This window comes from Ascidiella aspersa, chromosome 9, assembly GCF_963924565.1.
Source record: "Ascidiella aspersa chromosome 9, kaAscAspe10.2, whole genome shotgun sequence".
In the NCBI taxonomy this organism is placed as follows: domain Eukaryota; kingdom Metazoa; phylum Chordata; class Ascidiacea; order Phlebobranchia; family Ascidiidae; genus Ascidiella; species Ascidiella aspersa.
This window is the reverse complement of record NC_139455.1, coordinates 7,604,744-7,618,774: the sequence shown is the minus strand read 5'-3', so window position 1 is coordinate 7,618,774 and position 14,031 is coordinate 7,604,744. Positions and strand designations below refer to the sequence as shown.

Below are 14,031 nucleotides of genomic sequence, written 5' to 3'. Positions count from 1 at the left end.
ATCTTTACCTTGTTTTGCGCGACTTTCTCAGCTGCCGCTGTTGCCGGCGGTACACCTCGTCATCGCTGCTTTCCGATGAAGACGAAGATGAGGACGTGGACACCGGTCTTCTCCTCCTCCTGCGCGGGAGCACGACCTCAGTGATGGGTCGCATCAGCTCCTCGTACTCGAAGGACCTTGGAAGAGAAAAGCAAGATGTTGGTTGGTGTTTGTCACAAGCACAAAGAAGCAATCCTTTCTTTATATCTCTCCTTGTTAAAATTGCGCCAAACAAAATTTCAATGAACACTTACTTTCTCCTCTTGAGTCTCTGCATGTAATCCGGCTCTTCGTCCAAGATCGCCTTCCTTGTCTTTTTTTGCTTGTGAGATTTCGCAAGAGAGTATTCCTCCTCGACTTCCAAGGAGTGATCCTCCTGTCTGCGCCTCTCACGCTCTCTGCGCTTCCTCTGGTACTCCGACTCGCCGTCGCTCTCGGAGCAAGACGGGATCCTTGCTCTCGTGCGCCTACTGGTTGCGGTGACGTCACGCTGGACGTTCTCGTACTTCCACGTGTCAAGCGAGATCGGCCGAAGGAGCTCGTCGTCGGATCCGGGACGAATGTATTCCTCTTCTTGTCTGTTGGAGAAAATTACGACGTTAAATATTCGTCGTTAACCAACAGGAATAGATTTAAGGTACACCAAAATATAGATTAGCGAGATAAGAATAGCTTCATTTGAAGTCGATTAAGATTAAAAAAAACTCAAAAAACGCTATTTAATCTACTTACGTTGAATACTTCTTCTTCTTCAGAGCATCCTCGTGCCTTTGCCTGAGCGAAGCGAGCGAAGGCGAAGCGTCGACCTTCTTCGGTATTTTCACCGGTCGGTACGAGTACTTCTCGCCCGCGTCGGCGCCGTCGCTCTGAACGCCGGAGGAGTGCATCTGCACGTGCTGTTCGCGCAAGAGGTCGGCGTAGCTCTTCAGGCCGTGGCTGTGATCCTCGACTCCTTGGGAAGACTCCATCTCCTGGATGTATTCCTGAGCCTGAACGCTGTCCAGGTAGTCTCCGACTGGGCGTAGGACCTGAGCGTTGTGAATAAAGCGTTAGATTACATAAATAATATATATTATGAGAAAGTAAGACAATAAAGGCTAGCTAACCTCTAAGTTGAATTACACAAACAGGTTTTTGCCAATTTCAGCATGGTCTACTTGCTTGAAGAGTAATTTTATAATCAGTTACGGAAATATATTCACCTCATCATCGTCTGCCATTGGTTTGTAGTATTGCTGCCACTTCGGCGCCCTGAATGCTCTCGGACTCATGCGTCTCTTCGTCGGAGTGAAGGATCGCTTTCTCTGCCTGACCTCGATCTCGGCGTCCGATGAGACGCTGCGATCTCGATGAGCGGAGTAGTCGTCCACCAGGATGTCGTCGATGGTGCGCATCTGCATCTCACGCCTGAAGCAAAGTAAGATAAACTTAAATATTGTCCAATTTAGAAGAGATATTTATTTCAACATTGAACGCTGTTTGGTAACCCAGTGTTTTAGGGCGCAACTGTGTTGGCCAGTGTTTCTGAGCCTTTTATGGCTAGCGGCACCCCTCGGCAATAATTAATAGATTGTGGCACCCCCTAATATTCTCAAATATCTCTCGGTGCCCTTGAGAAATAGAAATGGCACATAGGTTGGGAACCACTGATGTCTTTTGTTTGTAAGCTTTTGTTTGTAAGTGTGCTTACTTTGTAGTTGATCCGTATCTCTTGTCCGGAACAATGTAGTGAACATCCGGAACGAACTGTCTCTTCAGTCTCCTGCTGCGTCTCTCGTCGCGAGTAATATCGGTCGGATGATAGGCCTCGTTCGACTGCTGCACCTTCTTGTACCACTTGAAGTCGCTTAGAGGCACAAAGTTCTTCACCGCCGAGTCCTCCTTGAGCGTCTTCTCGGAGCGCTGGATCGGCTCCGGGACGTCATAAGGCATCCGGAGGTTCAGCTCTCGCTCTTTGGCTCTTCGTCGCTCCTCCTTGGTGGTGGACTCGTCATCGGTGACCGGCTGACGGAAGTAGGAGCTCTGCGTGGATGCGCTGACGAGAGCCTCCTTGGCAGAAGCGTTCATCCTAACGTCAACGGCGTCGCCTTGGAGCAGCGAAAGCTTGTCGGCGATCTGGTAAGCCTTCTCGCGAGCGAAGAGATCTGCGTCCGGTTGTGGCCTAGAGTTATAAAAACAGCGTTAGGTTAAGTTGGAACAAGTTGAAAAAGCAAACTGCGAAAAAAATCGAGTATTTCAAAAACTTTGTTTAATTAAAATAAAGTTATTAAGTTTAGGGCAACTTAAAAATGAAAAGTCAGGACTAGCTTTTTATTTGGGGAAAATCCATATTAAGCCTCTTTATGTGCTTAAGGGATTACTTACTTCTTCCTCTTCCTGTAGGCGAGCGGCTGGACCAGCAGCGTTGCCTGGCAACTGGCGGTGCCGGCAGAGTTCCTGGCGGTCACCTTGTACTGGCCGCTGTCCTGCTGGAAGGTGTCGCGCACCAGCATATAGCACGAGTGCTTATCCTCCCACTCAATGTCGTGGTGATGGTCGGCACGCAGCGGCTTGCCATCCTTCTCCCTGAAAAACGGCGATAGCTCGTGTTAAAACTAGCGACTAAATAAAGGTCTAGTACAACTTGGCGAACGATTAAGCGACTACATAATTGAAACATAAGTTGTTTTGCTCACCATTCGACGATAGGTTTCGGGAAGCCGGTGACGCGGATGTCGAAGCGCGCGTTCTCGCCTTCGTCCACCTCCTGGTTTGCCAGCAACCTCCGGAACATAGGCCGGACACTAAGATCCTCCTTGACCGGACGCGGCTGAACCACCAGGCTTGCCTTGCACTCGTCCTCGCCGTACGGGTTCTTGGCGGTGACCGTCACTTCGCCTCCGAAGTCGATCTCGCATTTTTTGATCTCAAGCGTGTAGAGTCCCTTCTCCTTGGTGACGACGTAGCGATCGTCGTCGTTCTTCACCCGCTGCCCGTTGTGGAACCACGTGATGTCCGGCGACGGATGAACGGTGACTGCGCGAGGAGCAAAATTTTCGTTATGAATTTAAACGGCGTGTATTGACAATTAGTGTGAAACTTTACATTTAATAGTATATGTTTTGCAGGAAAGATACACACACATGTGTGTTAAACCACTTTAAAATAGTACTTCTGAACGCGCGTTTTGACCAAAGATTACGGCTTACTCAATAGCACACCGAAAGTTAGCGATCGCTTTCGGTGTACTATATGTTTTGTACACCGAAGTTATTTTTCCATTCGTGAAATTAGTATAAGTTTGAAGCCAGTTTTGTCGCGTATCTCGTTTTCTCTGCTTACCGGTGATGGTGAAAGTGGCCGACTCGCCGACGTAAACGGTCCTGTTGTAGAGCGGAAGTGTAAACTCGGGCGGTGACTTGACGATTCGCGAGATGTCGGCAGCTCCTGATCGCTTGCCGCGCTTCTTGTGCTTGAGCATGTAGATGCTGCGGCGCGTGCGCGTCCATTCTCTGCGAAGAGAAAGGAAAAAGGGTTACAGAACATCAGCGCGAATACCATTGTTTGTTTTCGAACCCTTTCCACCTCAATTTTCAGGATTATATGCTTGAATCAAACACAATGGGATTTTAAAAACATGGTTTATCCAAAGCGTATTTAACTCGAACGCGTACCTTGTCTTTAGCTCGACGCAGAGCTCGCATTGTTGCGAGTTGATGCCGAACGCGTTCTCCACCTTGCACTTGTAGCTGCCGTCGTCCGACCTCGTCACGCCCTTGACGTAGAGCGAGGTGGCGCAAGTGTGCTGGTCGTAAGCGAATTCGTACTTGTCGCCTTCTTCCAGCTTGATGTTGTCCTTGTACCTGAAGCCACAAGTTTGTGTTATTTATAGAGGTATTTGTAAATTTTCGATTTTTATCTGTTACCTATGCATAAAAAAGCTTGATAATGAATTGCAAAGCCAAAAAATTCGAGTAGATCGACGTCATCTTGATTATTAAGACGTTTCGATACGAGCTTGTGTTATCTTCAGTTAATGCGAATGAGAAGTAATTTAATCATTTCACACATGTAAAGCCTGGTTAAACAATTCTATAGTTAACTTACCATGAAACTGTTTCCGTGTGTTCGGCTTCCTTGATTCTGCAAACGACCTTGGCATCGTCTCCCTCTTTGACGAACACGTGGTGCATGGGCATCAGCTGCGGCGTCATGTCCACCGACTGGACCTTGACCTTGGCCACAGATTTGCCCTTGAGCGAGCGCATGGCTCCCCCAGCGGCGTATCTTCCCAAGGACACGATCACGGTCGAGAGGTCCTGCTTCTTGATGTTCTGGTAGAACTTCCTGTGCTGCGTGGTCTGGATCAGCAAGGAGCGCCTCTCGATAAGGTCCTCATCAACCTCCGGATGCAGGGTCCGCATCCATGGGTGCTGGAGACAGTCGTCGGCGGTCATGCGCTGGCTCTTCTCTTTCACGAGCAGTCTGAAAGAGTTGATAAGTTCAGTTACAGCGTCGGGTGTACGGTGGCACATTGTATTTAGAGTTTTACTCCTATCGATTTCTTTGTGAATTTTTAAAATCTATTTTACAGGGTCGTATTTATTTTCAGTAGGATCTCTTACCTGTCGATGAAGTCCAACGCGTCCTCTGAGATCAGCGCAAACTCCTCGCGGTCGAAAGTCCACTCGGCCTCGGCGATGTTCTTTAGCGTTTCGCTATCGTTCTCGCCGTGGAAGGGCGAAACTCCGGTAAGCAAGATGTAGGCCAGGACGCCCAGGGACCACATGTCGGTCGGGCATCCCACCGTGTCGTTCTGCACCACCTCGGGCGCGCAGAACTCAGGTGTTCCAAACGCGATACGGAGACCTGTTGAGCAAAAGCAGCATGTTACAATATATGCATACAAAAACTGCGTGAAAGGCTTTCATTTTAACAAAATAAATTGGAAATAAGCCTAATTTGATGTTACAAGTGTTAGGTTGAACAATTACCTTCTCCTGTCTTAAGGCGACGCGAAACTCCGAAGTCGATCAGCTTGATCTTCTTGCTCTTGCGCGTGACAAAGAGCAGGTTTTCGGGCTTCAGGTCCAAATGGGCGACGTTCTGCGAATGGACATAGGCCAGCGCCTCTACAACCTGCTTCAGCAGGTAGACGCACATATTCTCCGTCAGTTCGAAGGCTGATGAAGTAACTCGTTCAAGGAGGTCGCCTCCGGACACGAACTGCACCACCAGGGATGTCTCTCCCTTGACGTCAAAGACTTCGTGGAGCTGAAGGACTCGCGGATGCTGGAGAGTCCTCATGATCTCGACCTCCCGATGAACCGGAGCCTTGTCAGCCTCTTCGGCGAAGCGACAGATCTTCACGGCAAAGGTCTTCCCGGTGAGGATCTCCCTTGCTCTGTGCACGACTCCGAACGTTCCGCGTCCCAATTCCTCCATGATCTGATATTTGTCCAAAACGTTCGACTTGCAGATCTCAGCGTCGCAAGGAACAAACTTTTCGGTGGCGTCGACCATGTCGTCGTAGTTGCCGGCCATCAGTCGGTCCTCCTTGGTTGTAACGGAGTGCGACGCTTCCGACGGCTTGCTTTGTCCGTACTCGTTCTCAGCGCGAACGCGGAACTGGTAGCTTGTCTTTCCCGACAGGTTGCACACAGTGTAGTGCGCGGTGCTGGAGGAAGACACCTTCATCCAGCGTTCACTGGAAGCGGTGCACCTCTCGATGATGTACTTCAAGATTGGCTTTCCGCCGTCATCTGAAGGCTCCTTCCATGACAGATCGACTGAATCCCGCGTAACATCGGATACTTCAAGGCGCTCCGGCCGAGATGGAACATCGCCGACTAGAAGCTCAACTGTGGCTTGGTTGCTGCCGAAGCGGTTCTTGACCGTTATGTTGTAAAATCCTGAATCGGACCTGCTTGCGTTGGTGATGGTCATCGACGTGAACGACGGTGTTGTGATGAGCTGTCGGTGTCCGTCTTGGCTGACCACCTTTCCGGCCTTGGTCCAGGTCACATCGGGCGTCGGTTTGCCTTGGATCGGCACCTTGATGCTGACCACTTCGTGAACCTTGCACACCGTGGCCTCGGACATCATGTACTTGGGCAAATTGACCTGCGCGGGCAACTGCACGTCCAACTGGACAGTGGTCGAGATTGAGCCGCCCTGGTTGGTGGCCCGAACGGTGTAGGGCATCTCGTCGGCGCTTGTCACGTCCGATATCACTAACGAGTAGTGGTTGCCCTTGCCCTCGTGCATCTGGTACTTGGGACAGCCTGAGATCTCGCGTCCGCCCTTGTACCACTTGACGATCGGCTTCGGTTGTCCGGAGATCTTGCAAGCGAAGGTCACGTTCTGGTTTGGTCGCACCACCATGTCGCGGATACTCTCCACGAACTTAGGCGCGCTCACTCGGATGTCGTCCTTCGGCACGACCTGCTCTGAAACCTCGGAAGGCTCGGAGGCGCCGGCCGAGTTCTCAGCGATGACGCGGAACTCGTAGGCGACGCCCTCGACCAGGCCGACCACTTCGTACACCGACTGGGTTAATGTGTCGGCGTTGATTCGCATCCACCTAGGACGGCGCTTGTCTCGTCGCTGTACCACGTAATTGGACACGCGACCGGCGCCTTCCTGTTTTGGCTGTTTCCAGTTAAGCATGCAGCCCTCCTTGGAAACACCAGTTGCCTTTGGCTGGCTGGGCTGATGCGGTGCATCGTGCGGCGGCTTGGCTGCGGTCGGGCAGTCGGTCTCCTGCGGCGCCGAAACGCCGAAGCAGTTCTCGGCGTAGACGCGGAAGACATAGGCGTGCTTCTCCTGCAAGCGCTCAGCCTTGAACGAGGTCTGCGCGGTGTTGGAGGTCACCAGGGTCCACCTGTTCTGATCCTCCTCGATGTCGCGCTTCTCGATGATGTAGTTGGATACAGGAGCGCCGCCGTTGTCTTGCGGCTCCTTCCACGAGAGCACCATGCTGTTGAGGGTCACGTCCGATACCTGGATCTCCTGGACCTTGGACGGGGCGTCTTGCACGTCCACCATGATCGAGTAGGTGTTCTGGCCGTGCGTGTTGCCTAGCTTGACCATGTACTTGCCGGCGTCCTTGGCGCGATCGGCGTTCTTGACCAGCAGATGAGTGTAACTGTCGGTGGTCTCCAGCTCGTGGCGTTCGCTCTTCTCAAAGCGACGACCCTCCTTGGTCCAGATTGCCTGCGCCGCCGGTCGGCCCTTGTACGGAACGTGAATACGCATGGTCTGGCCGTTCTTGACAGTAACGCGCTCCTTGAAGCGCATGTTGTCGTTGTCCAGCTCCGGTATTCCCTCGATGATCAGCTTGCCTTCGACGTCCAGTGTTCCGACGTTGTTCTTCGCCACCATGTGATAGCCGCCCTCGTCTTCGTCGCGCGCATCTATAACGTGCAGCGAGTTGACCTGGCCCTCCGAAGACATTTTGTACTTTCTTCCGCTGCGCAGCTCTTTGCCGAAGCGGATCCAAGTGATGTCAGGCAGTGGGCGTCCAGATACTTTGCAACTGAGCGTTGCCGTGGTTCCCCTAACCGCTATGGTCGTGTCAAGCGGTTCGACGATCTCTGGCCTCTCTCCGGCCGCCTTCTTGGTGGCGACTGGCGACTCCAGCATCCTCGGCCGCGATCTTCCTTGCTCGTTTACCGAGTAGACTCGGAACTCGTACTCGGCGCCTTGGTCGAGTCCGCCGATCTGGTAGATGCGGTCCTGGATTGTGTCCTCGTGACTCTGCTTCCACAGCGTCATGCCAGACTCGCGATGCTCAATCACGTATCCCTGGATGCCCTTGCCGCCGTCGAACTCCGGCTTGCTCCAGGCCAGGGTGATAGAGTCCTTGGTGACGTGGTGAACTTCGATGTCCTCCGGTGCCGAGGGCTTGTCGAATGGATCTTTGCAGGTGATGATCTCGGTAGGCTCGGACGCGTCGCCTTCGCCAACATCATTAAGTGCAAGCACGCGGAACTGGTAGTCGGCGTTCTCTACAAGGCCCTGAACGGTGAAGGACAGGTTCTTGGTGAGCACCTTGTTGACGCGCACCCACCGCTCCGACTCTGCTTCGCGCCTCTCGACGAAGTATCCAGTAACGCGCGAGCCGCCGTCGTCGCGGCTTCGTGGCCATGAGAGGAATACGCGGTCTTTGCGCACCTCGTTGATCTCGACCACCTGCGGCGGCTGCGGCGCGAACAGCGGGTTCTTGGGCACCACGGGCTCGGCGTTCTGCAGTGGCTCGCCAAGGCCGAACGCGTTCTCGGCGTACACCTTGAAGTAGTACTCCTTGCCTTCGGTGAGACCCTTGACAGTGCACTGGGTGCCTCTGATCTTAGAGTCGACCGTGAACCAGGCAGTCTTGCCAACCTCGCGTCGCTCCACGGCATAGTTGGTTACCGCGCTGCCACCGTCGTCAAGTACAGGCTTCCAAACCAGCTTTACCGAGGTCGCTTCCAGATCGCCGAACTGCATCGGGCCTTCTGGCGCGTCCGGCTTACCAATTACCTTAACGCGAATGATGGCCTCCTTTTCGCCCAACTTGTTGACGATCAGGGCTCTGTACTCGCCGGCGTCTCTCCTGTCTACGCCCTTCATCACCAGCTCTGCGGTTTCCGGGTTCAGTGCGATCATTGCGCGAACGCTAAGGTCTGCCTCATGGCCACTGATCTTGCTCCACTCGACGTGAGGCAGCGGCCTGCATTTGAACGGCACGATAAGACGAACGACTCCTCCCGTGCGCGCAACCACTTCGTCTACGAAGGATGCGGTAAGCTCCGGAGGACCGCTCATGTCCTTGATTATGACCGGCTTCTCGATCTCGGTCGGCTGCCCGCATCCACCTGCGTTCATGGCAACCACCCGGAGGTAGTATTCGCCGCCCTCTGGAAGACCTTTGAGCGTGTACTCGGTGATGCGAATGGGAGTGGTGTTGCACTTCTCCCACCAGCTGTCTTCCTTGCGCATCTCGATGAAGTAACCCAGCACCTTTGAGCCGCCTTCGAACTCCGGCTTGTCCCAAGCAACGGAAAGCGTCGCTTTGGTGACGTCGACGACGCGAGGCTTCTTCGGAGCGCTAGGTGGCGCAACGGGTTCCTGGCAAATGGCGGTATCGGTTTCCTTGCTTGGCTTTCCTTCGCCCTTTGCGTTGATAGCGATGATCCGGTGGACGTACTCGACGCCTTCGATCAATCCAGCGCTGACGTAACGCGTCTGCGTCACAGGGGTCCTAGTCGCCCGGATCCAGCGCGGTGCCTTTGGCTCCTTCCTCTCGACGATGTAGCCTGTGATCTCGGAGCCTCCGTCGTTGACTGGCTCGTTCCAGATGACGGTCATGCTGTCCTTGCTGCACGTCGTGATCTGCGGGGTTCCTGGCGGACCAGGGACGCCGAACTGGCTCTTCACCACCACGTCCTCGGAAAGCAGCGGCTTGCTGACGCCGAGGCGGTTCTGTGCCATGACGCGGAACGTGTACTCCGAGTCTTCGTTGAGGCGCGTGATCTTAATGGTTGTGCGCGTCACAGTGGCACTGACGGTGATCCAGTTGGGCCGGTGCGTCTCGCGCTTCTCGACCACGTAGTTGCTCAGGGTTGCGCCGCCGTCGTAGAGCGGCTGTTTCCACTGAATGGCAACAGACGTTGCGGTGACCTCGCCGATCTCGATCGGGCCTTGAGGGGGCTGCGGCACGTCCATGATCACAACTCGAATAAGTTGTGTCACCGAACCGGAGCTGTTCGTCAAGGTGAGGCGGTAATCGCCGCGATCCTCCACCGTCGACTCTCTAATCTCCAAAGAGGCGAGAGCATCACTGGTCGCGATCGTGGTGCGATGGAGGTCCTCCTTGATCGGCTGGTTGTCCTTTGTCCACTGAACAGTGGGCACCGGGCGTCCGGAGATCGGCAAGTTCAGCTGAATTGGTGCTCCCGCCTTTACGTTCAAGGTCTTTTGCGGCAGGCTGCTCATGTCGACGGAAGGGGCCGCGAGCTGTTCTTTGACGGTGACCGACGAGAGCATTTCTCGTGGCTCGCCGAGGCCGCTGTCGTTTCTGGCGCGCACGCGGAAGTAGTAGTCGAGGCCGTCCTTGAGGCCCTTCACAACAAAGCGCATATCCTTGGTTTTGCCAACGGTCATCCACTTGTCGGTGCCCTTCTCCATCATCTCGACTGCGTAGCCGTCGATGCGCGAGCCACCGTCCTGTTCGGGCCGCTCCCAAGCAAGGGTAACACTGCTGGCGGTCACGTCCGTTGCCTCAACGGAGGCTGGCGGCGACGGCTGCTCGGAGATCTTGATTGCCGTTTCGGTTTCGCGGCCTTCGCCGATGCCGTATTGGTTCTCGGCAAGGACGCGGAAGAAGTAGGACACGCCCTCGACCAGGTCGGCCACCTTGAAGCTCATCTTGGAGCACTTGGTGGTCACCGTGCTCCAGGTGCGTCGCGTCGCTTCACGCTTCTCGACCACGTAGCTGCGGATCGCGCTGCCGCCGTCGATCTCAGGTGCCTCCCATCCGAAGGACACCGAGCTGCGTGTGACCTCGCGGACCATAATCGGGCCCGGGCGTCCTGGTGTGTCGTAAACGCGCACGTTGATGGTGGCCTCCTTACTGCCCGCCGAGTTCTCCAGCGCGATCGTGTACTTGCCCGCGTCGTAGCGGTCTGTTTTTTCGATCTCCAGACGACTGGCGGCCTCGTGCGTTTCTATGTAAGCCTTGGAGCTCAAGTCCTCACCGTACGGGGTCTTGCGCCATGTCACGGCTGGTGCCGGGCGACCCTTTACGAACACGTACAAGCGCAGTGGCTTTCCGGCGTGAAGGCTGACAGTCTTGCGGAAAGTGTCGTCCAACTCAATCATCGGCTCTTCGACGATATCCTTGGCCGCTACCTTCTCCTTCAGCACGGCTGGCTCTTCACTTCTACCGATAGAATTGATGGCCCAGACTCTGATGTTGTACTCTCGTCCCTGCTTCAGTCCGACGACTGTAAACTCGGTGCTCTGGATGTAGTTGGACTTGTGCATCCTCTGCCAGTTGTCTTCCTGCTCGGGTACACACTCGGTCGCTTCAACGACGTACCCGTCAACCGGGTTGCCGCCGTCGAAGAGCGGCGCTTTCCATACGACACTGATGCTGCTTCGGGTCGAATCAGCAAATCGCAGGTTAGCTGGAGGCGCAGGCGCGAAGACTGGGTCCTGTACGCAACCGTAGGCGCTTGGTTCGCTGAACGGGCCGAGGCCGGCTGCGTTCTCAGCTGCTACCCTAAACTCGACCAATGACTTGTGGCGCAGGCCGGTAACGCGGAAGCGAAGGTCAGTGATCTCCTGCTGCTTGTTGCAGCGGATCCAGCGTTGTCCTTGCTTCTCGCGCTTCTCGATCACGTAGCTTTTAATGGACGAGCCTCCATCGCTGGCCGGCCGCGTCCAAGTAACGGTGATGGAGTCGCGCGTGGTGGCGGCCAGCTCAACCTGACTGGGCGCGTCGGGCGTCGTGAACTGGTTCTTGGCGACCAGCGGCTCGGACTCGAGCGCGGCGCCCTGGCCGTACTTGTTGACGGCGGCGACGCGGAAGACGTACTCGTTGTTCGGTATCAGGTTGGGAATCGTGCAAGAGCTGTGTTCTAAGCGCTCGTGAACCGTGATCCAGCTGATTCGCGAAGTCTCGCGCTTGTCGGCCACGTAGTGCGTGATATCGGCGCCGCCATCCTCCGAAGGTCGCTCCCAGGAGAGATTACAGCGCTCGGCACTCACGCGGCTGAAGACGACCGGGCCATTGGGCGCTGCCGGTTTGTCCAGCACCTTCACGTTAACCGTGGCTCGCTTCTCGCCGCATTCGTTGCGCAGCAGCAGCGTGTACTTAGCAGTGTCTTCACGCGCCACGTCCTTGATTACGAGGCATGTTGACGTGGGCGCCGCCACGATGGTGACATGCTCGTTGTCCTCTAAATCAACGTCGCCCTTTGACCAGAAGACGCTCGGTGTCGGTTTGCCGGAGGTTTCAGCATCCAGGCGCAGAGTTGTTCCGGCGCGTACTTGAACCACGTCGGACATGAGACGACTATCCAGGTCAATGCCGGGCGGCTTGTAAGTTGGCTTGCATACAGCGGACAGCACCTCACTTGGTCGGCCGACAGTGCCGATTGCGTTGCGAGCGCTCACCCTGAACTCGTAGGCTTCGTTGGGCGTGAGGCCAGTGACCTCAAACGCGGACTCGCTTACGTTGGTAAAGTTGCACTTGAGCCAGCGTCCATCGGGCACGTGTCGCCTTTCGATGAAGTAGTATGCGATTTTGCTGCCGCCGTCGGCCAGCGGTTTCTTCCACTCTAAGCAGACGCTGTGGCGCGACATGTCGGCCACGTGTAGGTCGGTGGGTGGTCCAACGGCGCTGATCACTTCAACAGATCGACTTGGCTCTCCAGGTTTGCTGACTCCGGCCTGGTTCTCGGCGATGACGCGGAACTGGTACTCGAGTCCTTCCAGAAGTCCTAAAAAGGCGAAAAGGCGGCGATTTAGTTTTGTGTTTTTACAGTAATCGACGGGTGAATAAATTCGTTCGTTTATACACACACGAAGAGATATGTGTTTGTAATAAGAAGTCTACCAAACAAATTGAAAGTGTACCTTTGCAGGTGTACGAGCGGTTGGGCGTCGGCTTGTCGCTGTCGCGTTGCCACAAGATCGAGTTCTTCTCCTTCTTCTCGACGTAGTAGCCCGACACGGGACTTCCACCGTCGTGCGTCGGCTCGTTCCAGCTGAACGAGACTGCGTCACGTGACACGGAACTGATCTCGGGCGTTCCAGGTTGCCTTGGCACGGCTGAAGGAAAAACGAGATTTATTAATTCGTTTTAGGTGTAATATGAGATTTATTGAAGGAAATGCAACACTAGGTTGCTAATTTGCATGTAATGAAGAAGTTTTTTACTAAGACCAATTTTTAACAACGTAAAGAGTTTCAATTAAAGCTACACCTTGTTGGGTTGTAACGGCTATTAAACCCATTAAACTGTGTTCCAGCCTTTTGCTCTAGGTTTGCAGAGCTAAAAAAAACACACAACGACCAAGGCAACTTACTGTACTGGTACTCGGCTTTGCAGATCTCCGACACGAGCGGCTCCCCGACGCCGTACTTGCTCTCGGCCATGACGCGGAACTGGTACTCGGTGCCACGCTGTAGCTTGCCCACTTTGGCGAAGGTGCGCGTTGTGCACGAGGTAACATGAAGCCAGGCGGCACGACCGAACTCGCGGTAATCAACCGCGTAGTTTGTGATCTCGCTGCCGCCCGTGTCCGCTGGCGGCGCCCAAGAGATCGTGATGCTGTCGGCGGTGACGTCACTAAAGATGATCGGTCCGGTGGGCGCGCAAGGCATGTCTGGGCAAAAGAGCAAGCAGGTTAAGAAACCATTGAGTCTAATTAACTAACGGCCAGGACATTCTATTGTTATGTTATACATTTCAGGGCTTAATTCACTCTTAGCATGTATTGAACAGTGGCTGTAAAATTTGAGAAGAATTAAAGCGATGTTAAGGTCGTTTAAAAAGCTTTGGGAAGTATTAACTTACCAAGCACGACCACTTCGAGCTTGTAGCTTTTCTCTCCAACGTTGTTCTCCAGGTGGAGAAGGTATTGTCCAGCGTCCGTCTTCTTCGAGTTATTGATGCAGAGCGACGTGGCTCCGTCCTTTGTAGTCATGGCGAAACGGCCACCTTCTGCAAGCAAGAGAAGTGGTTGAAATCGCGGAAAATAAGGTAAGGTGTTTTCATAGAAGGAACTGATCGATACAGAATTGATAGGGTGTAATAAAGTGGGCGGACAGTTACCTTTCAAAGGTCGACCATTCGCTTTCCATGTCACCGCTGGCGTAGGTTTGCCGACGATTGGCACGTGGATGTTGATCGGAGCTCCAGCCTTCACCGTGACAGTGTTGTGGTAGATTCCCTTCAGGTCAGCTTCAGGCATGACTGAAAATAAAACACAGCTTTGTTAGCTAAAAAATACGCGTGTTTTA

General features: G+C 54.1%; 1 protein-coding gene across 1 annotated transcript in view; it reads right to left on the bottom strand.

The window, feature by feature from the left end:
- The window catches only part of LOC146132147 (titin-like), a 170,250-nt gene that overhangs the window by 4,757 nt on the left and 151,462 nt on the right, over positions 1-14,031 (bottom strand). Inside the window, 16 exon segments of the mRNA XM_083397226.1 lie at positions 9-176; positions 294-617; positions 772-1,067; positions 1,242-1,446; positions 1,730-2,200; positions 2,404-2,604; positions 2,715-3,054; positions 3,361-3,530; positions 3,693-3,881; positions 4,126-4,503; positions 4,644-4,887; positions 5,013-12,506; positions 12,643-12,837; positions 13,095-13,394; positions 13,586-13,732; positions 13,844-13,984. Coding sequence (XP_083253352.1) covers positions 9-176; positions 294-617; positions 772-1,067; positions 1,242-1,446; positions 1,730-2,200; positions 2,404-2,604; positions 2,715-3,054; positions 3,361-3,530; positions 3,693-3,881; positions 4,126-4,503; positions 4,644-4,887; positions 5,013-12,506; positions 12,643-12,837; positions 13,095-13,394; positions 13,586-13,732; positions 13,844-13,984 — 11,263 coding nt within the window.